Source organism: Zootoca vivipara, chromosome 11 (genome assembly GCF_965207765.1).
Source record: "Zootoca vivipara chromosome 11, rZooViv2.hap1.1, whole genome shotgun sequence".
Classification (NCBI taxonomy): domain Eukaryota; kingdom Metazoa; phylum Chordata; class Lepidosauria; order Squamata; family Lacertidae; genus Zootoca; species Zootoca vivipara.
Window position 1 is genome coordinate 22,205,144 of NC_142594.1, and position 25,592 is coordinate 22,230,735.

At 43.1% G+C, this 25,592-nt stretch overlaps 1 protein-coding gene across 3 annotated transcripts in view; it reads left to right on the forward strand.

Moving 5' to 3' along the window:
• HIBADH (3-hydroxyisobutyrate dehydrogenase) overlaps positions 1–13,032 on the forward strand; it is a 78,883-nt gene extending 65,851 nt beyond the window's left edge. For all 3 annotated transcript variants that reach the window (XM_035128969.3, XM_035128967.3, XM_088654296.1), the window contains exons 7-8: positions 10,410–10,566; positions 11,918–13,032. In XM_035128969.3, coding sequence (XP_034984860.1) covers positions 10,410–10,566; positions 11,918–12,076 — 316 coding nt within the window. In that variant the 3' untranslated portion in view covers positions 12,077–13,032. The remainder of the gene's footprint in view (positions 1–10,409; positions 10,567–11,917) is intronic.
• Positions 13,033–25,592: the final 12,560 nt, after the last annotated feature.

The window sequence follows — 25,592 nt, forward strand, 5'->3', positions numbered from 1 at the left end:
TTGCATACCGGTAAACACAACTCCCTCCTGTAGTGAGCCATTAGCTACTCCTTGGACCATCTAGCAAATCCTCTTATACTCGATTTTGCCAGCCAATTCAGTTCTCAGTTCTCATACCTTCATTGGCATATATACAAGATTCCAGTAAGGTTCAGTACAATCAAATCACTCGGCAAAATCTGCATCTAACACTTAAGTAAATGTTGTATAGCATTCACGAATCCTCAACGCGTGTTGCATAAACCTGGCTACTACAGTCAAACCTTGGTTGACGAACGCCTTAGCAGTCAAATGTTTTGGCTCCCAAACACCACACACCCGGAAGTGAGTGTTCCAGTTTGCAAACGTTCTTTTGGAAGCCGAACGTCCTCCATGGCTTCCGATTCAGAAGCCACGTCTTAGTTTTCGAACCCTTTCGGGAGTCAAATGGACTTCCAGAACAGATTAAATCCGAGAACCAAGGTACGACTGTATCTCCATTTTATCCCTGTCCTGAGTAAGGGTAGATCTCAGCAAGATCTCTGTTCTGCCTCTGCCACCCATCACTTAAGTACAAACCCTCGCATCCAGCTCCCACATGGAATGACATTTATTAATTAAACTGAGAGAGATTATTGTTGTTAAGAGATTGATTCCCTGTCAACATATTTATGATTTTCTGCTCTAACATGTTGTATGTAGCGATGTGCTTCCTTATGAACAGTATACATTTAATTTAACTTGGCAGTCTTTGACCATTTTGTTCCTATATATTGCAAGGGTTTCAGTAATTTTCACCACATCGTAGTTTCAGTTGTTCTCTAGGAGTTATGTACCCTGTAAATATTTGTGGGTCCCGATCCTACCCTGTTTCTCATATTTTAAGACATACCCATAAAATAAGCCATAGCAGGATTTTTAAGCATTCAAGGAATATAAGCCACACCCCAAAAATAAGACATAGTGATAGGCGCAGCAGCAATGCCGGCCGCGGCAGGAGGAGGAGGAAAAAAATAAGACATCCCTTGAAAATAAGCCATAGTGTGTTTTTTTGAGGAAAAAAATAAATATAAGATGTGTCTTATAATATGAGAAACACGGTAAATAATAAATTTCTGTTTTGATATTGGCAAAGATAATAAGAAACACATGAGTGTGTGCAAAGCTGTATGTGTGTGTGTGTAATGTATATTAACACATGCACACACATGTACCCAAAAGGCAGGATAATGGATTCACATTTCCTCTTAATTACCATATCAAGATGCAGTTGTTTTATTGAATTGCCCTTGTCTCAGATGTTAGACTATCTTGACCTATTAAGTTGTCATGTTGTAATTGAGATAAAAGAGGAATTTGCTTTGCATCAGTGCTAATTGGTTTATCAATATCCTCTACCATTTACATTTTAAAATTGAGCATCTGTAAGATAGGGAAGCGTATCTTTAACAAGCCATAATAAAACCCATAAGGTGGTATAGTGCTGTTGTAATTGAGGATTGTAAAGCTGTATCATAGTCAGTTTTAAGTCATGGTTTGCTTAATGAAAAATCAATCACCTATGACTTCATTGTATTTAGTTCAAGTAGAAACTCACATTTTCTGTTATAAAAAAATATTCAGTAGCCTGCAGTATCTGGCACCATAATGCTATGCAACCCTAATTGGTTTTTGCAGCCACTGTAGCATGCAGGTATCTCTGGGTTTTCATATTCCAGGTTAAGGTTTCTGGTGCAAATTTGGATTCTGTTTAGGTTCTGACTGCTTTGATTGATGCCAGGTTTAAGGGATTCTATGAGTCTTAGCCCACATCATTAGCAATGCAGCATTGTCTGCAGTCTAAATGATGTGCCTCTCCTGAGCATATGTCTGCCCCTATTGCCGGATTGAATAAAGGGAAAGCATTTCTATCTTAAAGAGAATGAAATGGTGGAAAGAGACTTCTCAAGGCAACAACATACCCAGTCATGGGTGAGTGTGACACTCTCGCCTATGTGTCTTTCTATGCTTCCAAGTCTATAACACAGAATAAATGGCCAGGCTGCTTCTTACCTTTCCCTGCTATCTCCCCCGCCCTACCTACTATGTGTATGCAAATCTGAGAGGATCTGAGCAGAGAAATATTGCTGGTATTTGTTGCTTCCTATGTGTAGAGAAAGGGACCCAGGTGGCGCTGTGGTTAAACCACTGAGCCTAGGGCTTGCTGATCAGAAGGTCGGCGGTTCAAATCCCTGCGACGGGGTGAGCTCCCGTTGCTTGGTCCCAGCTCCTGCCAACCTAGCAGTTTGAAAGCACGTCAAAGTGCAAGTAGATAAATAGGAACTGCTACAGCGGGAAGGTAAACGGCGTTTCCATGTGCTGCTCTGGTTTGCCAGAAGCGGCTTTGTCATGCTGGCCACATGACCTGGAAGCTATACGCCGGCTCCCTCGGCCAATAATGCGAGATGAGCGCGCAACCCCAGAGTCGGTCACGACTGGACCTAATGGTCAGGGGTCCCTTTACCTTTACCTTTATGTGTAGAGAAAGAGGTCATGCATATAATCAGTATGGTGTGTGTGTGTGTGTGTGTGTGTGTGTGTGTGTAGTTGTTGTTTAGTCATCTTAGTCGTGTTCGACTCTCTTTGACCCCATGCCTTGGAACCAGAGCATGCCTTGGAAATTCTCACTTTCTTCTCAAAGCTTCTGATTTTTAAAGTCCATGGAGTTTTCTTGGCAAAATACTGGAGTGGGTTGCCAGTTCCTTCTCCAGGTGGATCACATTTAGTCTATTCTAAAACATTTTACAAATGTGGGTGCAGCTGGATCTCGCAGTTGGCCGATTCGCATGTGAAAACCATTTCCTAGCCAACAGTGGTCAAGTTATTCTAATCATAAATACTCACTGGATTTTGAGCATTGTCCTTTGGAACTATTAGCGGGTCTGATTAATAACTAGTCCAAGATGGTACGTGTTTCCTTCAAAACCTTGGCTGCTAAACCATGGAGTCATTTCATCATCTACTGTGCCCATTTGCATGTATGTTCAGAAACAGTGGTCCACTCTCTTGTAGCAAAGCTACACAAGGAATTGTAACAGTTGGTTGGGAACACTTGGCAATCCATCTTGTTCTTTAGAAGTTCTCATGCCTGTTAATGAAAGTTGATATTGCTGGGTTTTTTTTTTATTTTAAAAAACCCTGTAAAGTGTTATGAACTTTGAATGCTGGTTTCTTGCCTAAGGAACAATAAATGTAAAAATTAGGCTAGTGGCAAAGGATACTGGAATACAGCTCTGCACACCCATTGAAGGATCACTAATGTGAGCATGAGATCAGAAAATGCACAGAACTTTGAACAACACAGTCTTTAGGAAAACATGTCTGCAAAAGAATTAACATATATTGTGTGAAGTGACGCTAGCTTGTGAAGGATTGGCTTCCACCCACAGTATCAGGTATTAGCACATCCATTCTCCCATTACAAAATGCATGAGTGTGCGCCTGTGTATATGAAACAGCGACTTGGGCCGGAGAACTTAAGCATCTGTCCTGCATTAATTTTCCTTCTCCTTTTACGATTCCATTACACTCTTCGCCGTTTCTACTACTGATGGGTCAGGATAGTATTATACTGAAACATTATTTTCTCATTTACTATAAACCTGGCTGTACTTTGAAAGTGTTTTCAGATTTTCAGTTGTTTTTTTAAAAAAGGAAACTGTACTGGATGACAGGGAACTCGGCCATCCTCAAAAGAGCACGGGAAAAATATGCACACTGAATCTTCAGCTCTGATTGAATTTTCTTCTAACTTTTGGAAATTGCCATAGTCTTAAATTTGCAGCAGTATCCCCCTACTAGCAAAATCAGAGCAGCATAGTTCTGTGCACGTGAATAGCTGCGAGTAAGCACTTACCAACATTCTTCAAGTAGCTTAGAACCACTAAAATGAATGTTGTCTGCTATCAATTTCTTTTGGGCTGACAAGTGTGTTTTTCGAAGTGACAGAATTGTTCTCTAATAAAATACACACCGTGTTTACAATTTATAGAGCTTTTGCTAGGTTGGAAAAGAAAATTGTTTCAGCAAGTAGAAATCCCCCTGTAGTAAATTCTCCTCTGAAGAATACATTATCATGATGAGACTGCATTGTTATTCTGCTTATGTCACTAGAACGCTTAATTAAAGCACAAGGCTAGTTTTGTAGGATTCTTCATCCCGAACACCAGAGAAGCAGATTATTCAAGCCAAAGACGGACTTGTGAACTGTTTTCACATGTATGTGTGCAGATCGTGAATTCCTTAGCTTACAAACTTACTTTCCGTGGCTTCTGCTTTTTTAAGAGCAAAGAAGAGAGGATGAAAAGGGATATGCACTTTGAAGTGCCTCCATGTGCCCATAAGGGCAGGGTGTGTGGAGTGAAGCTGCTGCTTCCCATCAGACGAGGGGAGGTTATTCAGGAGAGGGAAGGCATTGCTGGGGCTGGAAGCAGGTGTGGGAATGTCTCCAGCATAAAATGGTGGCACTGCTTATGTGCTTTGAATCTCAGCATTTACCTGGGAGTTATCCACATTGAATTCAGTTGGAATGACTGAGTTCCATTTTGCAGAATGATGTGTAAAACCTGTCTTAATACCTCTGTGCAATGCAACATTTTAAATATTTCTGTCTACTTAGGTAGTAATGTCATTTTTTTTCTTTATATAGCACATCCAAGTATAAAGGAAACTTGGCATTAGTGGTTACGACTCAGCCAAAATTAATCAATTTGGGTTTCTCAAATCGGTTGCATATAGTCTGAAGAGAATGTTAAAAGTTTGGGTTTAGATCTTTATCATCCCACTGAAAGATTGGCAGCAAATTAAACTATGCTAGTAATGTTGGTCTGGTTTAGATGATTGCCTCATTATTTGTGCAACTATTTATTCCTGACAGCACCCCTAAATCTGAGAGAGCTCCACACTATCTTTCAATATTTCAGCTACTTCGGTCCCAGTTAAGTACCTTGAAGTAGAATATATCGTTTCTTTTTATTCCAGCCCAAAATGTTTTAACTATGGTAATGAGCTGTGTAACGCCTAGTTTTATCTTGGGTGTGGGATTGCAGGGGAAATGAAACTTCAAATTATAAGGTAGGATAAACTGAAAGAGAATGAATGGGCCAAAGTTACCCTGCAGGGTTCATGGCTGAGCAGGGATTCAAACCTGAGTATCCCCTGTCCTAGTCCCAAACTCCAACCCCAGGGTGGCCAATGTGGAGTCCAAATGTGATTGGACTCCCAGCTCTCATCAGTCCCAACCCGCATGGCTCTATGATCCTGAATGGTTGGAGTTGTAGTCCAACATCATCTAGAGAGCATCACATTGGCTACCCCTACTCCAACCCCTGACCCACATTGGCTGTAGAGTTTCAGTTAAATCCTTCAGAAGTTATGATGTAGTGGTTAGAGTGCCTGAGCTGGGTTCAAATCCCTATTCATCCATGAAGTTCACTGGATGACCTTGGGCCGGTGATCATTTCTTAGCCTGACATACCCTTCATAGGGTTGTTGTGAGGATGAAACTAGGAGGAGGGAAACCTATGCCATGTTGAGCTCTGCAGGAAAGGTAGAATAGAAAAGTAACCCTGCAATTGTTTGCAATTTTTTGAAATGTTGAAAGTTCTTGTCCAGCAACCTCCATCTTCTTTGTTCCTTTTGATGTGCCTCAAGAGGAGGTGAGATGAAGCGGTGAGAGAAGCTAGGAAAGGGTTCTCAAATTAAAGGTCTCTTCCAACCATAAAACCTTTCTTTTCACTCCACCTCTATTCTACTAAGAAATCCATGCCTTGTAAGTTACAAGGCAGTTCTCCATAGTCTCTATACATTGTTGGATCAAGTAGTCCTTTAAAACGCACAGGAAGAAATTGCCACTCTCACTGCTCTTGGGCTGGAACGAGATAACAAAACCTAACCTAGGAATGTGGCTGCTATGTAAACTTGCTTCTGAGTAGAGACCCAGTGGCATAGTGGCAGTTGCCAGTGTCCAGGGTACATGTGTGTGCCACCCCACCCCCTCCAGAGCAAAACTGGGCTGTGCTGAGCTTCCTGCCCATCCATGCAGAGAGGAGCCTGGCCGGCCGACAAGGCCCTTGGCGGTGGTGAGGAGCACTGGGCTGGCTGCGGTTGCCTGGGTGGAGTGCCTGGTTCGTGCCCCCTCAAAAATTGTGCGCCCAGCCACATCACGCCCCCAGCACCTCCCATGCTATCGTTAGTATTTCATGCCTCCGAAGCTGCAGATGAGATTGTTGTAAATGCCTGTCTCAGAAGAGTGTGAGAAACGGAAGACAGTCTTATTTCTTCTGCTGTGATGTACTTTCACTTTCACTTATCCTGTTTGTTCTCTCGGAGCTGGAGAGAACAGATGCCATTATGCTTTTGTCTGTACATAAAAGGTAAAGGGACCCCTGACCATTAGGTCCAGTCGTGACCGACCCTGGGGTTGCGGCGCTCACCTCGCATTATTGGCCGAGGGAGCCGGCGTACAGCTTCCCGGTCATGTGGTTTAACCCACAGCGCCACCCGCGTCCCTGTCTGTACATAGTGTGTATATAAATAGTAGATTGTATATAAATAGTATATAATAGTGTATATAAATAGTGTATATAAATAGTAGCTCTACAATGTCTCAAGCTTCTTGCTGTGTTAAGATAGAAGATTAGTGTGCATAATAGCAGCTGGTTTATGTCGCTGAGTGCACTGGAGAGGAGGGGAGAATGCCTTCTCCAGAGCTGTGCATACTGGAGGACACTTGGAGTTCCAGGGGCTTGCAGGCTCACCCCCAGGGCGTTTTCCAACAGCTGTGCCCCTGAATAGACCAAGCATAAACCAGAAGTCGGTTACCATTGAGGTTGCTATTGCATAATAAAACCTACAAGATTTAGTTAGTCAGATAACTGAAGTTTCAAACTTAACTTTAACAAACAAAACTAGACGTGTTATGCACTTCAGTAGACCTGAACTCCCTGCTAGCTTTTGAAGACTTTTAAGTATTTGCGTGTGGATTATCTGCTGCAATTATTGATGGGATGCTGCACAAACAATGTGGTGCCTTTTTTCTCTCTCTCTCCTCACCCCCTGCCCAAAATGTGGAACACCTTTGCAATTGTAAATGCATGTGTGCGTGCACATCCTCTTGCCATGTCCGGTGGCAAGTTATTATGGGGACTGACAGACTGTCATCGTTTTGATAGCTTGAGCAGTATATCTCTTGAACAGCAATAGAGCTCTTATGCAGAAAGTATCATATGTTCCAAGCCAATTTACAGGGAAACAGCAATAACATTTTATCATGGTTGAGAGCCCAGTAGCTGCTTCCTATTAAAGTTGCCCTTTCAGATACCTGTCTTGGATTAATTTGTTGATTTCAAATGGAAACTCAGTCTTCTCCACTGAAGCATGACTTTCTAGGATAGACTCTTACTGAATGACAATTACTGTATATTCTACCCGCTTTCAGACCATTACAAGCTTTGGGCGCAGTGGAAGACAGAGGACTTCTTCAGTAACTGATTTTAATACGTGTCTAATTTTAGCTGTCAGTTATCTACGCACCAGTAGACGAATCCTCTGAAAGATGAAATGCAAAGCACCTCTAACTTGCTCCTTTTAATGACATACTTGCTGCAAGGGATAAAAAGGGAAGGATCAGGGAAAGGAGTCGCTTGAAAAGCACCACATGGTGTGTGAGAACACATCATTTTGAACATTGGGCTTTCTGGTTTTTTGTTTTTTTAAAATTCAGTGGTGTGAATGCATTGGAGTTTTTTTTTAGAACAGGAGTAGCAAATGTGGTGCCTCCATATGTTGTGGACTAGAACTTCCAGTTGTTGAGGCCACCAGGACTTGTCCAGGATTGCCTTCCTCCGAATGATGCCGAAGGATCCATTCCATCAGTGGATGTCATGGACTGGCTGGATACAGAGGAGTGGTGGGAGGCACCAGCTGGGGAACCCCCAAGAGGAAAAGGCTCAGAGCCAGGGGATTGGTGGTGGGATGACGACGAGCGGTCGGAGGTATGAAGAGGGTGGAGCAAAGACAGACAAGGCAGAGAAGTCTGGTTGCTTGGGACAGACCTGGGAAAGGAAGAGACTTAGAGAATGGTGGGAAGGCAGAGACCCTCAGTCTTCACAACTGCGTCATTGGGGCAAAAACTACTGGGAAGACTTGCTCTGCTCACTAGGACTGAGCTGTTTTGTTTCTTTGAATAAGGAGTTAACTTCACTGAAGCCGTGTGAGTTATTGATGACCTACTCCTGCCTTGACTGTGGAGCTGCACCAGTTTGATTCCACATGGAAAACTACTTTTCTCTTTCCCCATTCCCACCCCCACCCCAGGTTTGCTCTACAGAATACACCTCCTTGGGTGGTTGGTAAATTTCAATTATGCAATATGCCCATTTTTTACATAACAGAAGGAAGTTCTGTTCTGGAAGTGGTATAATGTCAAAGTATCCAAATCCTGAATTTGGTAACAAGAGTTTTGAGTGAATTAAACCCTCATGGTACTTAATATTTTTCAGGGCAGCCTTATCTAACATTCCAGTACATGGTCTACTGACTTGTCTACAACCATGGCAGTATTGGTTACCTTAGTACAGGCATCCCCAAACTTCGGCCCTCCAGATGTTTTGGACTACAATTCCCATCATCCCTGACTACTGGTCTTCTTAGCTAGGGATCATGGGAGTTGTAGGCCAAAATATCTGGAGGGCCACAGTTTGGGGATGCCTGCCTTAGTAAGTGGTTGGGAGTGTACCTATGTGTGTTGTGCTCTGATTATTTCTGTAAGGAAGAGTGATGTAAAAGCCTAATGGAGTCAAACCTTGGTTGTCGAACGTAATCTGTTCTGGAAGACCGTTCAACTTCTGAAACGTTCGACAACCGAGGCGTGACTTCCCATTGGGTGCAAGAACTTCTTGCACTCAAGCGGAAGCAACGTCAGATGTTCCGAAAAACTTTCGAAAACCGGACCATTTACTTCCGGGTTTTAGGCGTTTGGGAGCTGAAACGTTCGAGAACCAAGGTTTGACTGTAATTTGAGGATGGCTGTTAATCAGGAGCATGGTGATAAATTATTTAAAATATATAAATACTGAATTTCTAGAAGGAATTTGGAAAATTGCACCAGAGCCTGTAGATTTATAATGCAAAGAAATACATTATGTGTTGTGTGGATGAATGGGGATTGAATTGCTTTAGTACTTGAGCTTTAGTGTTTCTTAAATGGCATACTACAGACAAGAATAGCTGATTGCTTTCACTGTTGTACCACGGAAAACAATTCTGATTTTTTTTGCCTAGTATGGTTTTCAAACAAGAGTCCTTGATAAATGCTGATAACAAAAGCAGAAATTCCCGAGGGGTTTTAACCTTCAGGGGGTTCATGTTATAAAAAGTTCTGTTCCTCTTATTAACTTAACTTCTAGTTCTAAAACTACAAAGTGTGGGCGTTTTGCTTTCCTAGAACCATTACTTTTCTTTCTCTTGTTAACCAAATCTCTGCAAGTCTCTCCTTTTTACATACCTAGCATTGATGTGAAACTAACTTTTAACAGCTTTTGTTTCTGATTATACCTGCTAGTATAACTGCTATAAAATCACACTTTGCAGCTCGATGGCAACAACCACAGGAACATACCAGATGCTTTGTTTAAAAAAACAACAAACCAAACAGCATGCAGTATTAAAATATTTTTCACTATGTTTTAAAGACTACCCTCCACTGCATAGTGGTTTGTTCTTTCAGCTCAGTGATGACAATAGAACAAATGATGTTTCTGCTTGGACAAGCTTTGTTTTATCAGGATCAGTAACCTTCCCAGCAATTGAACCAGAACTATAATGCATGTCTCTGAATAGATAGAGAGCATATGTCACAGTGTTGTGTAGACTTGCCTCTTGAGCAAGAGAGTGTAATAAAGATTTAATAAAAAGAAAGATAATATAATATCCTTTAAGGAGAAGATCTTAGTCTTTTTACTGATACTAGTGCAGTAGTCTTTTTACTGATACTAGTGCAGTGTGTATAGCAGCTATGCTTCTAACTTGGCAGTTGATGGTTCTGCTTTGGGTAGTTCACCTCATTTCCAAGAACATCACTTGAATTTTAAGGATATAATATTATCTTTTTATATAGAAGAGCTGTAGGGAGCCTCTGGCTCTGAAGGGCTTTGGGTGTTTTATTTATTTCTACTTTCACCTCATAATTTGCATGCAAAAAGTGTATGGGCGATTGATGACCTTTAATTTAAGGAAGGGTCTCCCCTCTCTTCATATCGGTGCTCCAGATCATTTTTCAAGTCTTCGAATAAAGGTAGAGAAATGACAACACGGGCCTCGCATATAAAAATAAGTCACCCATAACATGTGCATTTTGACACGAACACTTCTCTTCTTTTGACCTTTGACAGGTTAGGGCTTGACCCAAAGCTGCTGGCCAAAATCCTAAATATGAGCTCAGGCCGTTGTTGGTCAAGCGATACTTACAACCCAGTACCAGGAGTAATGGATGGCGTCCCTTCTGCTAACAATTATCAAGGTGGCTTTGGAACAACCCTCATGGCCAAGGTACGTATATGCATATATAGAGGAAAAAAACACATAAATGTGCTCATATAGAAAAGTTAGTTGTCTTTCTTTCAATACCTTCTCCTGATCATGACTTTTAGTATTATTGTGCACAGATTTTCCTGCATTTCACAGAAAAATACAAAATCAGTTCAAAGCAGTGTCCATCTAAATTATGGTTAGGCAAACGAAGGCCCAGGGGCCGGATCCGGCCCAATCACCTTCTAAATCCAGCCCACGGACAGTCCAGGAATCAGCGTGTTTTTACATGAGTAGAACGTGCGCTTTTATTTTAAATGCATCTCTGGGTTATTTGTGGGGAATTCGCTCATATATATTTTTCTTCAAAATACATCCAGCCCCCCACAAGGTCTGAGGGACAGTGGACCAGCCCCCTGCTGAAAAGGTTTGCCGAGCCCTGATCTCAATCCTAAGGGCTTGGGAAAGCTAACGTCACACGAAAAAAGCACATTAAACCAACCAATTAAGACGTAATGCATAAAAATGTGAGTTATAAAACATAGGCTGGTTCTTGGATGGATGAGGGGAAATAAGCTGAGCTGGACTCCTGGAGGCACTGTGGGTGAGTGGTTCCCATGTCCAAGAAACGGATCCATCGCCCACCTTGCATGGGGTTACAGTCTACCCAAAGAGATGCAGTCTCAGGGAGCTTCTGGATCCAGCTTTGTCACCAGATTTTCCATGATTTTTCACAAGTTATCACCAGTACAAATTAATACAGATTTAAAAGCTGGCTCCTCCCCCCCCCCAGTTGTTTGTTCTTTTCTCCTCCCTCTGTTACTATTCCAAGTCCAATAGCTTTTCCAACTTTCATTTGGGGTCTGCGTGCAAAATTTCAACACCCGACGTTGCCTCAGTACGGTTGCATGCTTCTGTCAATGGGCTCCATCGTAAACGGCTTCTCCATGCAAACCAGGAAGTGACCTCTCCAGACAACAGATCTGCTCTTCCTTCTCTTATATCTGTGGTTGCGATCACCTGGGTGACATGGATGCCACTAGGCAGTTGAATGTGAATGCGTATTCTGTCTGTTTCTCTCCCACCCACCCACGCCTCCGTGCTGGCAACCCATGCTATGCCACTGGCTCCAGGTGTGCAAGAGAGCTTCCTGCAGGGAGTTTTCATGTGCACCCAAACCCAGCGCTAAGCAGGATTCCCCCCTACCACACTCCTTCCCGGAAGAATGTTTTGTTTCTGAACACAGCTGATGGTTCTGACAAGCCAGATTCTGTGTATAAGCTGTATAATAAAAGCAACAATCGATTTTAATTCTTGTTTTACTTTCTTTCTTTCTTTGCTCCGCTTCCCCCAATTCTGTTTTGTTTTTCAGGATCTTGGTTTGGCTCAGGTTTCCGCTACCAACACCAAGACACCAGTCCTTCTGGGCTCTCTAGCCCATCAGATCTACAGGGTCATGTGTGCCAAGGGCTACTCCCAGAAAGACTTCTCGTCTGTGTTCCAGTTCCTACGTGAAGAGGAGACTTTGTGAAATCTCTTTTGACAACGGACACTGTTAACAACCAAACTGTCTTTGGAGCCTTCTTGCCGATTACCCATCAAATACATGGGTTTAATCGAAGGTCATGAATCATGATCTCGCCCACCTCTAATCTGCTGGGCTGCAGCAGATCCCAGGATTTATTTTGAAATATTATAAAGTGAAAGGGTTTTGGTGCGTGTTTTAGCTTTACGGTACATAACTGACTTAATTAAAGACCTGTAATCAGGTTTAAATAAAATTCAGTATACTTATATACAAAATGACTTTAGCATGGTTCTAAACTGTGCAAATATAACTGTGATTTAAGGGACTGATTCTGAGCTTCCTATCTAAGTAACAAACCATTTCACCTTAAAAAAAAAATATTCCCATGAAGAATTTTCCTGATATTTTTTACATCTCGCTTTGGCCTAATTATAAATGCTGGTGGAAAGTTATATTAGAAGAGGTTTGCGAGTTTATTGAAAGGCTGCTGCTTACACAGTTTTAAATGGTAGACATAGTTAAAATAACACTGTGTGTGATTAATATTTGCTAATCTGATTTTATATACAGTGGTACCTCATGTTACGTCCGCTGTGGGTTACGTCTTTTCAGGTTATGGACGCGCCGAACCCAGAAGTCCCGGAACAGGTTACTTCCGGGTTCAGCATACATGCATGCGCAGAAGCGCCGAATTGCGTCATGCACATGCGCAGGCGCAGCGCTTCAGGATGCGGCCTTTTCATATTGCAAACGGGCCTCCGGAACAGATCCCGTTGGCAACCAGAGGTACCACTGTATATATTTTTTTACCCCTTTCACCTATTTTTGAAAGGTTCATGTCTACTAACCTCACTGTTACACATTTGCTTTAGGTATATTCTGCATTATTATAAATCTAAATAAATAAACCCCATGCCTTCGAAGGCAAATAAAAACCAAGATAGTGAATGACCACTAAATCTGGTTTTTTGTGTGTGTGCGATTACATTTATTTTCCTGCCATAATTATTGGACTCTTGGTGTGCACATATATGTATTTGTATAAAATCTGTGTAAAGTTCTGTAGACGAGTATATTCTTTAAAGTTACAGGTAGGTAGCCGTGTTGGTCTGAGTCGAAGCAAAATAAAAAAATTCCTTCAGTAGCACCTTAAAGACCAACTAAGTTTTTATTTTGGTATGAGCTTTCGTGTGCATGCACACTTCTTCAGATACACTTGAAACAGAAGAGTCAGGCCCTTATGTATATACAGAGGGTGGTGGGAAGAGAAGTTGCTGAATTGGAACTCATTACCAAGCTTAAAACCATGGAGCCACCTGGGATGAACAAAGACATAGGATTCTTATCTCATTATGCATGATCAGCTTTCTTTAGTGCCTCAGCCCTTGCCTTTTCCCCGCAGGACCAATTGCAGTCATCAGCAGTCGTTAACAGCCATCTACAGGTTTACCACTCCCATCTGCCCATCATCCATTCCCACCCACCCCCACCACCCTCTGTATCTACAAAAGGGTCTGACTCTTCTGTTTCAAGTGTATCTGAAGAAGTGTGCATGCACACGAAAGCTCATACCAAAATAAAAACTTAGTTGGTCTTTAAGGTGCTACTGAAGGATTTTTTATTTATTTATATTCTTTAAAGTTTTCCTCGTTTTTCACTGCAGTCCATCTGTATTAACATTGAGGACTACAGTCCAGAGCAATAAGACCTCTTAGTCTTTCTACATAATAAACATAGCACATGAGAATACTTTTTATTTTGCACACGAAGGAAGCCTCTGAGCCTATTCATGAGGAGAAGTAAAATGTTAATCAGAGCTGGCAATTACCACAGCTTTTGGCCAGGGGTGGGTAGGGAAAAAATTATTCATGCATAAGACCTAACAATCATTGTGTGATTTTGCTGTGCTCTTTAAGTACGGTACACACATCTCTGCTTAATGGTGGGGACCAAGTAGAGATTTACCATTGGTTTCAGTAAGCTATGGGCCACTGTCTGTGTAGGAATCCCTAATACAGTACATGTTTATCCTGGATGATGCAGCACCATTAAATAGGACAGTTGTATGGAAGTATAAGTATAGTGCAAGTATATTCCCATTCGTTGTTTTGAATAAGGTCAATATTTGCTTGTTTCCATCAACGCATTCACAGTGCAGCCCAATGCATGTCTACTCAGAAAGAGGTTTTATTGAGTTCATCGGGGCTTTCTCCCAGTCTTTACATCTCAAGCCCCAAGATGTAATGTGGAGGAAAGTCCCACAGAAAGGAAATTTTGGATAAAAAGGTAAAGGGACCCCTGGCCATTAGGTCCAGTCGCGGACGACTCTGGGGTTGTGGCGCTCATCTCACTTTACTGGCCGAGGGAGCCAGCGTACAGCTTCCGGGTCATGTGGCCAGCATGACTAATCCGCTTCTGGTGAACCAGAGCAGCACATGGAAACGCCGTTTACCTTCCCACCGGAGTGGTACCTATTTATCTACTTGCACTTTGACGTGCTTTCGAACTGCTAGGTTGGCAGGAGCAGGGACCGAGCAACGGGAGCTCACCCCATCGCGGGGATTCAAACCGCCGACCTTCTGATCGGCAAGCCCTAGTATCTCTGGTTTAATCCACAGCGCCACGGGTGTTGAACTTTTGCTGTTTAAACAAACTGCTTGGGGAGGTGGCCTTCACCTAGCAGGACATCACAGAACACATTTCCTGGGTCTATATTAATGGCAGGAGAGATTTTATAACTATAGCACAAACATTTGCTATTACGCAGTACTCATTCACACTTTTTTTCTTCTGCTGCTTTTCTTTTCCAGCAGCTCCAACTGCTGAACTCTCCTAATTTTTTATAAAAGCAGATTGTGGATATATGGCATGGGAGCAGCTTAAAAAGAAACACAGTGGGGAAATGAAGTCAGGTTGGAAAACAGGTTAAGAAACCGACATGTTCAAATCACGAGTCCTGCATAAAATAGACTGTTGATTTTTTTTAAACCTACCTACTGGCTTTTGTGCTTTTAGAGAGTGTTTATTCTTTTAAGATTCTCTCCACCTTTTAAATAAAACTTGAACTGTGATGTTGGCACTTAAATAGCCATCACTCAGTAAAATCTGGGTATTTCTCTCGCAGGGTTGACCAATCCTAATGAAGGCACACTTTTCTTTTTGAAGAAAAGATTAACACAGATTCAAATATTACTGTGTGCTTTATGTAATGATTTGTGAAAATAGTTTGTTAAAAGATATGAGTCATTGATTATTTTTTGGGGGGGAGATTTGCCTCTACAATTTATTGAGCCAATGGTATTTAATTTAATACCACATGCTAAAATCTGCATATTTTTGCAAACAAATTTTGAATGGAACCCCTTTGTAGATAGAGATAAAGAGAAGACTGGGGCTGCTGTTCCTTATTCTCCTTAACCGTGACCTAGAGTCTTCCTTCTCCTTAGGGGTCAGAGGTAATTAGTTATGTCTGCTTGTTAAATGCTGGGGTTTTCTGAGCCAAGTTCCCAGGAAGACAAGACTGTTAGTGTGGTAACTATATAGTCTATTAGTCACCAGGCTTTACCCTTGAGTTGGAAATAAATGAGTATACATGATCTTTCATTTTATGTGGCAGATCCCATAGCATTTGCAAAATTTATCTGATCACACAACAGATAAAGGTCAGTTCACCAACTGCTGAATCACAGCAGCTTGTTTAGCAGCAAAGAGAAATGGTTATACAGCACTTTTTGAGGGTAAACCAGCCCTCTCCAGATACCATTTTCCACTCCCCTCTGCATATGTATGTGTGGAGGGTGGGTCACAATGGCAGCAATGTGTTCTCCTCCCTCTGTGCACCCAATTGGATATTACCTCTGCATGTAGGTGCAAATTGTCTGATTGATACGCCATATTTAAACATTTTTTTAGCAACACAAAGATCTTGTAAATTTCTGTGTACACAAACATGTCCATAAGGACTTGAGCATGCTCAGCGGACACATAAAACCATAGCTGTCAAGTTCTCCCCTTTTTAAAAGGCAATTCCCTTATGCTGAATAGGCTTCCTCGCGAGAAAAGGGAAAACTTGACAGCTATGTAAAACTGACATGGTTGTTAGGGAGGGGAACTGAATGTGGTTGCTGGAACGCTAAACCGAAACACCAGTTTGTTCCACTACAGTAATATTGTGAATTTTCATTCTTAAAGGTTGGATCAACTGGAGAACTGTTTGGGTATGATAGATTGTGTCTGTGTTCGAGGCTAAACGAGCTTGAATCGAAAGACACTTCTACATACAATAGGTCCCCCCCTTTTCTCAAAATGATGGTGTCCTGAATCTAATACAGTGGCACCTCTACTTGTGGACACAATCCGTTCCCACAAGTAGAGCAACTAGAGCAGCGCTTCTGCGCAAGCACGGAGTGTGATAGAGCGCTTCTGCGCACGTGCAAAGCGCGCAGAACGCTTCTCCGCGTACACACACGATGAAATCCAGAAGTATACACTTGCATTTACGTTAGCTGGAGTAGAGCCAACACACAGAAGATACCAGAACTTGTTGGGGGTCTTCTATGCCTTTATCACATCCTTTAGCATTGCCTGTTCTTTTTCTACCAATGTATTCCATGCCATTTACCATGGAAAGTGGAATGTCTGCATCAGCTATCTCAGGGGTGGCCAACTCCCAAGAGACTGCGATCTACTCACAGAGTTAAAAACTGGCAGTGATCTACCCCCTTTTGGGGGGTGGTTCGGGTCAAAGTTGTTGAGCTTTTTTTTTTAGGAAGGAGGAAGGCCCATGGGGGGGGGTCAGGTTAAAGTTGTTGAGTTTTTTTCAGGGAGGAGGTAAAATGTTGAGCTTTTTTTAGGGGAGCCACAGTTGTTCAGCTTCTTTGGAGGGAGCCAATGATCTACCAGTGATCTACTGCAGACATCCAGTGATCTACCAGTAGATCACGATCTACCTGTTGGACATGCCTGAGCTATCTGATTGTGGTGGTGGTGGTGGTGGTGGTGGTGATAAATTTTATTATTTTTACCCCGCACATCTGATTGGGTTGCTCCAGCCATTCTGGGAGGCTTCCAGAGTTATTAAAATTTATTAAACCTTTATTTACCGCTTGGTTGTAATAAAACCTCAAAGCTGTTTAATAAATTTATGTCCTGCTTTCAGCATAGGTCCAAAAGTCACAAGGTAGCTTATCTGCAGCATGCTATAGTTACGAATATAGATCACACACATACACCCCATAAAAACCCCTTTTTTTGGCCTTGCCCACAATTCAGTGGCCATTGTTGGGAGAAGAGTAATATTTTCGTTTATTGCAAGTGCAATGTATGGTAACGGACGTCACTTTTACCTTGCTTTTTGTACACTCAACCAATAGAAGTGCTAGCAACCCAAACTTGAAGAATGAGAAACTTCACAGCTCTGCAAAGAGCTCTGGCTATTGACAGAGCTTGTTTAGGTGTCGGCAAGACAGAAGCTACCTCCTACTAAAGCAGAAGCCTGTGCTATAAAGGCCATGCCAAAATGTCTTGCCTCTCCAGAGGCCCCTGGAGGCTATTGCGTTGGCAGCAGTGTCTGATTCTTTCGCTCTGGTTGCCAGGAGCCTGGTGCCTTGCTAACATCCCGCTTTTGTTTATGACCTGATGTAGCGCTAGGTTTCCAGCTTGGATTGAATTAAGCTTTTTAGATCTTACTGTTTTGCATATGTACACAACCGAGCTGACAAGTGTATATTTAATATGTTGCCCTGACTCTAAGAGTAATGGTGGATATTCAATCTGCTGTAAGCCAAAGCGATGGGAGGGGGGCAGTGGTGTGTCTGCCAAGGCTTGTAAGAGAGACTCCAGCAAGAGAAGGGGGGGGGGTAGGAAGCATGGGAACGCTTTATGAATTGCTGCAAACTCGGGATTTAATTTCTCCTTTTTATAAAGTAATTTACAAATAGATTAGGATATCATCAAGCAAAATAAATTCCACATAATTAATGTGTATCATGCGCACATATATTTACAATCTGCTTTTAACTAACATCGTGAATTGGCAATTTTCATAACATCTTTTCAAGCTTATTAAAAACGTGCTCCACGTGCACCGCAATAGTGGGGAAACAAACCACAATATTTTCATAACTTGCTCTCTCTTTCCTTTGTTCTTTAATGATTCCTGTAAAGCCTAGATATTTAAATGCTTCAGTGTACAAATGTACTTGGTGTGTGTTATGCGAGCCACGAGCCAAGGCAATGAGTAACTGTACAACCATTTAGAAGACATCTGAAGGCAGCCCGGTAGAGGGAAGGTTTTTATGTTTTTTTAAATGTTTTTATATAGGTTGGAACCTGCCCAGAGTGGCTGAGACCACCCAGTCCGATGGGTGGGGAACAAATAAAAAAATTATTATTATTATTAATTATTATCATCATCATTATTATTATTATTAAATAAAAAGGTAAAGGACCCCTGACATTAAGTCCAGTCCCAGACGACTCTCCGGTTGCAGTGCTCATCTCGCTTTACAGGCTGAGAGAGCCGACGTTTGTCCACAGACAGTTTTTTTCGGGTCATGTGGCCAGCATGACTAAGCTGCTTCTGGCGCAACGGAACACCGAAACCAGAGCAGCACACAGAAACGCTGTTTACCTTCTTGCCGCAGCAGTACCTATTTATCTAGTTGTACTTTTGGCGTGCTTTCGAACTGCTAGGTTGACAGGAGCTGGGACCCAGCAACGGGAGCTCACCTTGTCGCAGCGGCGGAGCTTCATGCTCCGCCACCGGGGGGAGAGCAGGCGCGCTGCCCCCAGTGACGTGGTGCATGTTCTGGGGGTGGAGCGCACTGTGCACAATGACGTGGCGCGCGTTTTGGGGTGGGGGCGCTGTGCGCAGTGGCGGTGCACCGCGTTTTGGGGGCGGGGCGGGCAGCGGCGATGACGCCCCTGGGATCGTGTCGCTCGGGGCGATCCGCCCCCAACGCCCCTATCTTCCTACGCCCCTGCCCTGTCACGGGGATTCAAACCACCGACCTTCTGATTGGCAAGCCCAAGAGGCTCAGTGGTTTAGACCACAGCGCCACCCGCATCCCTATTTTCTTTGGAGGTATGTGTGCCTCTTACATGCATTGAAAGATAGAGAATGTGCCTTATTGTGTGTAAGTTTAATTTTAAGACATTACGGGACACCAGCAGGTGTTGTTTCCAGAAGCATTTTTAAAAACTCCATACTCACAGAGGCAGGGACGCTGGTGGCGCTGTGGGTTAAACCACAGAGCTTAGGGCTTGCCGATCAGGTCAGCAGTTCAAATCCCTGCGACAGGGTGAGCTCCCGTTGCTCGGTCCCTGCTCCTGCCAACCTAGCAGTTCGAAAGCACATCAAAGTACAAGTAGATAAATAGAGACCGCTACAGCGGGAAGGTAAACGGCGTTTCCGTGCGCTGTTCTGGTTCGCCAGAAGCGGCTTAGTCATGCTGGCCACATGACCCGGAAGCTGTACTCCGGGTCCCTTGGCCACTAAAGCGAGATGAGTCCGCGACTGGACCTAATGGTCAGGGGTCCCTTTACCCTTTACCTTTACCCACAGAGGCAGTTTTAGGGTTCAGCCGCACTGGGCGCCACACTGCAGAATGATGTAGATTGGAGCACAAGAGACGAGGTGGCGCCAGATTTTAGTTTCACACTGGGGGCTGCTGAAATTTCATAGAATGGTAAAATTGGAAGGGACCCTGAGGAGCATCTGGTCCACACACCACCACCCCCCCCCCTGCAATGCAGGAATAATATGCATTTGTCCCATACGGGGATTGAACCAGCATCCTTGGCATCATTAACACCACGCTATAACCAGCTGAGCTATCCAAAGTCTGCCACTGATACCCACATAGTATTCTCATATATAATATCTAAAGCAAAACTACCTCTGATAACAGGCACATCTCTCCCTTACATAACATAAAGCATGCACTGTCTTTACTTTATTCAAATGCTCGTGTTCATTCCCATTTGAAGCTGATCTTGTGTGGTCCAGTAAGGAAGAGTGGCATATGAAATACCATACCAGTTGTTAAGAGTGTTAGTTATGCTACTCTAAGCTGAAGGGTTGGGTTTCATACTCATACTGTACATAGATTTAGGCTAGCCATCCATTTAGGCTAGCCATCCATCCTTGCCTACAAGATTCTCCTTTTTGTATCTTGCATTCTTCTCTACTAATATGGAGTGCATGTTGTTTAACCAGGCTAGTACCGTAGCTGAAATGCTATGCTATGATTCAAGTGACTTTTGAGTTCTGCTGACTTCAGAAAGAGTTAATCTCCTTAATTGAGTCATAGAACAGGCTGTATTGTTTTATAAAATGTATTCAGATTCTATCAAAGAACCTCTTCGTTCCAGAAGCAAGCCAACCTAGAAGCAAATTGGCACCTGTGCTATTAATAATGCAAATTTGCAAACAAGAAAGTACCAAGTAGAAATAATGCACTCTTTGAGAAGTAATAAACTCTTTGATCTTTCTTTGAAGACGGGAGTATAGGTTTAAACTACCTATTCAGGAACAACCAGATGCCCATAAAGGCCGGTACTTTGCTTTGATAGAAAATCGCTGAGACCTGCCCAGCTGTGCTCGTTTGTAAACAGATTAGTTAAGTGCTCATCAGCCCCAATTTGCATAGTAAATCTCTGTATAGCTCACCATGGTCAGCATCAACAAACATTTGTTTGTTGGAAGTTTAAGAAAACCTTTGCCGGTAGTTTCTATGAGCCTGAAATTACAACAAGATAATTACGTGCACAGTAAAGCAGTCATTTTAAGAGTAGAGTTGTTTGCCATCCATTTAGTTGAATGGGAAAATACAGTAGATGCCTGCTTCATAAAAATACAGGATAGTGATATAGCTATAATTTTGGCTTTCTGGTGGTCAGCCATTATGTCCTACAAACATGTTTGTTCATTTTATATATTGATTAAATAAACTTATAGCCCACTGTTCCCCCCAAAGGTGGCAAAAAACAAGCGACAAAACAATAAAAACATATTAAAAACAATTCCAATACAGATGCAGACTGGTAAATATCTCAGCTTTAAAGGCTTATTGGAAGAGAAAAGTCTTCCAAAAAACAAACAGACAGACCGGTCTAGGGTTATACATTAGCACTGTTGGGAAGATGTCTCCTCTTTGCGAGAGGAGAGACTTTGCGGATAGGATTCGCTTCCCGCGCTAAGCAGGGGGGTGGTGTTTCGGCCCCCTGCTACAACCTATCCCTGTTGCTGCGCTCAGCTTCTGGCTGGCCAATAGGGCCGGCTGGGGGGCGGGGCTTACCTGCATTTAAGGTGGCGCGGCAGCATTCAAATCCTCTTTCTGCTGCTGCATCCCGTCGGATCTCCCGTACACCCTCCCTTTAGGTCTTCCCTTTGTGTGTTTGCTTTGACCTTGCTATGGACTTTGGTTGGCTGTCTTGGTTGCCCAAGGGGCCTAGTAGGAGTTTTTAAAATCCATTTGGCTAATTGGCACCGGCCTCTTGGTTTTTTCGTCTACCTTGTAGCAATTCGTCACTACTTCGTTTGGTATTGGCATTGGAATATGTACGGTATTTGTCTGGTGTGTTTGAGGACTGGTTGTGGCCATCATCCAACCTTTCTCTTTTAGGGGTATCCCGTTAAAGGGATCTGGCAGTCGTGGATCCCATCCGATGCCCTGCTGGTGGCTAGGGCCATGGCACGACCCCCAGTGACATCAGGGGAAGCTTTCAGTTGTATTTGCATCAACAGGCTCCTCCCACTGGTTGTTAACCTTATATGACTCCCCGCTGAGCGGGGTGGAGTCATGCTTGCTATGTGTCCAATGCCTAAGCCAATACTTCTCACTTGCTCTAACCAATAAAGTTGTGGCCTTATTTTACCCATTAACTTAAATTCATGTGTCACTGTGTCTTTTTTCCCCGCGGGGGGGGGGGGTCCTCGAACATAATCCTAAACCAAGCCATAATTTAGCAAGCAAACTTAGCTTGCTACACTGTTGTTAGGCAAACTATAGTTTCACTTATGTCACAATCAGGGTGTGTGGTTTATCTTTCTCCAGGCTGAGCTGTAGCCAAGGAGGCTTACAGCTTGTGGTTTCTCTGAGGGAGATAAACTACGAGCTCAGGTTCAGATGTAATGCTACGTAAACACCATGGGAACTAAGGCTGCCCAAACTCCTTTCAACTTTCCTTAAAAAGAAAGGGGTGGCGTTTCATACGGTGTTGAGCTTCAGCTCCCATCAGCACCAGGCAGCATGGAGAGTGGTCAGGGATTATGGGAGTTGTCATCCAACATCATTCCTCATCCGCGCATCCCGGATTTTTCAATCTGGAAGTTGGCACCTATGCTCAGGAGGAAACAGGAAGTTTTCTCCTGAGTGGTACAAAACATCCCCTAACATGTCCACTGTAGGAATGTTGTGCTTGACTGCTATAAGCTTCATGTCTCCACAGTCTGGAAGGGTCACGCCCACCTACCTGGTCACATGCAAAGGAAAGATGCTCCAGACCAGGTGTAACAGGAAGTTCAACTGGCTGGACCAACATTCCCCTGCATGTTCACCCTAGGCAAAGAGGAAATGTTGTATTTGACTGCTTATGATACATCCCACAGCAGGGAGTCCAATAGGTTACTGTGCAATGGGGTCTGCAGGCACCACTGAACAGTGATGCCTGCAAATCCCTTCCCTTTTCAACCATATCCTGACTTCCATACCTTAAAGGCATATGTGGCTTGGTCTGAGTGGCATCATGGCCAAAGCAAGGCCTGCACTTGGAATTTAGACCCTCTCTCTAGATGGAGATTGCAGACTGAATTAATTTATGCAAGATGCTTGCAGAGAGACCTCGGCTTCCCATGGGCATGTTTCATTTTCTGTTTAAGCCTCCCCTGTGAAAATGCCCTGAGCTAAGGTGAGAGGGAAACAGAAACCAGCAATCTGTGGCTGAGGTCACTGCATCTACTATGCAGTTGTCATGGCTAATTTAAAGGTGAACAAGTTGCTAAAGGAGCGCTGTGGTCCTCCCCTGGGGTAATAAAATCTAGTTTGGTGTAAGACTGGCCCTACAATTAGGAGGAGATCAAGATGTCAATTTAGGTTATTATTTCACCACCTGGAACCGGGTTGGGGCATTATTTGGATTTTCTGCCTTGGGGTGGCAGAAAATCTTGCAAGCTGCTTTAAAGTGGGGAAATGTCTGGAGTGGAAATGGCAGGTTTGTTTATTCGTTTGTTTAGAGCAGTTCACAACACAAAGCATTACAATTTAATTTAACAATGCACAGCAGTTGCAAGGAAGAACCAGGCATTTAAAAATAAAAATAAAAATTGCCTCATAAAATAAAGGCCTGGTGGAATAAAAACACATTTAGTTACCAGAGAAGGAGGAGGAGGAGGAACCTACCCTCTATGGCAGTTGTGTCCAAACTTTTTTCAAAGAGGGCCAGATTTGATGAAGTGTAGGGCTGTGGGGGCTGACCAAAGGGCCGGCCAAAGTTTTGTTGAGCTTTTCTTAGGGTTGGAGTTTAGGATTTTACCCCAGGAAATAAAGAGGGGCCAGATTAAACTGACCAGCGGGCCAGATTAGGCCCCCGAAATGGACTTTGGACATGCCTGCTCAATGGCTAAGTAACATTCTGGGGGTAGCCACAGAATAGGCCCCTTTCTCCCCAAAATGAACCATATTTCCACTTAGACCGGATGGTATGGGATAGCCTACTACTGCATATATGGATGGTCCATTGATTTCAACTGAAGTTATACGGCAGAAGGAAAGTTCGCCACCTTTTTGGTACTCCTGTGTTTTTACTTTAAAACAGATGACTTTTCAGCTGCTTCTGGCAGCATTTACAATTGTCTTTGTGACCTGGCGTGGCAAATTGAAAGTTAGGCCATTATTCCAGGAACTTTTGTGTTCTGAAAGTTGCAGTTAAATTTTAATTTTGCTTCCTGGTAGCAAAACTTTGATCCTACACAGGCCTACTTGGGAGCAAGCCCCATTGATTTCAGTGGTACTTACTCCCAGGAAATGGTTGCAGCTTGGGTTACATTTTACTTTCAAAGCATATAATTTTTGCAAATAACAAATTATTTTAAAGGACCCAGACTCAGCTCTAGTTAGTAGTCTATGACTTTACAATAGCTTTCTTTCTTCATTCATTTACATTTCACAGCAGTTGACTCTCCCTAGTAGTCCTATGTTTTAGATACCAGGCTAGCAAGCTTCAAAGTGGAATTCTCAGCCTTTTGCTGTGCTGATTGACATTGCTCTCATCCTTCACCTCTAATCCAGATCAGAAAGGCTGACCATAGAAATTAAGGTCTATTTAAAGTAGGCTTCTAGCTAAATCAGTTGCTGTTTGATGAAGTGTGAAGCTTAAAAATAGGGAGGCAGAAGAAAATTCTTAAGAAGGAGGAAAAAACAAAACCCAAGTTCCTCCTCCTCTGACCCCAACTGTGTTTGTCTAGTAATCATAGGTCAGCATTTCTGTAATATTGCTGTAAAATCAGAACAGATTGCTGGTGTGCAAACAAAGCCCAAACAATTTTCTTCCTCCCAGCATTTTTGAACTCTTCTATCCAATAAAACTTTCTATAAAAAATAATAAACACCCTGAGTAGCTGTATGTATGTAAGGCCTAACTCCATATTTGCTTTCTTATATAAAGGTAAAAGGTAAAGTTAAAGGACCCCTGGATGGTTAAGTCCAATCAAAGGTGACTATGGAGTTGCGGCGCTCATCTCGCTTTCAGGCCGAGGGAGCCGGCATTGGTCCACAGACAGCTTTCTGAGTCACGTGGCCAGCATGACTAAACCACTTCTGGCGCAACGGGACACCGTGATGGAAGCTAGAGTGCACAGAAACGCCATTTACCTTCCCGCCGCAGCAATACCTATTTATCTACTTGCACTGGCATGCTTTTGAACTGCTAGGTTGGCAGGAGCTGGGACAGAGCAACAGGAGCTCACCCCGTCGTGCAGATTTGAACTGCTGACCTTCCGATCAACAAGCCCAAGAGGCTCAGTGGTTTAGAGCAGTGTTTCCCAACCTTGCGCCTCCAGATGTTTTGGGACTACAACTCCCATCATCCCTAGCTAGCAAGACCAGTGGTCAGGAATGATGGGACTTGTAGTCCGAAAACAGCTGGAGGCACAAGGTTGGGAAACACTGGTTTAGAGCACAGCGACACCCACATCCAGCTACTGACCATTATTCCAACTTACAAGGCTTCAAGGCCCTGGTTGTCTATGAACCACCACCCCCAGATTCTCATTGGGGTGAGATGCGCTGTTTTTCTATTTATTTCTAAATGTGCATCTAGCATGTAAATCATCATATGCAAATTTTATGCAAATCAGCACCCGAAATTTATTTATTATTGGCTATATATATCCTTTTTTTCTGAGGTGAGGCATAAGTGGTCACCCTCCCCAATTCTGTTTCAGGATATCCTTGACCAGAAAGCCTATATTCCAGGAGCAGGCCTTTGCATTTGCATCTATGCAGTGCATTTGAAAAAT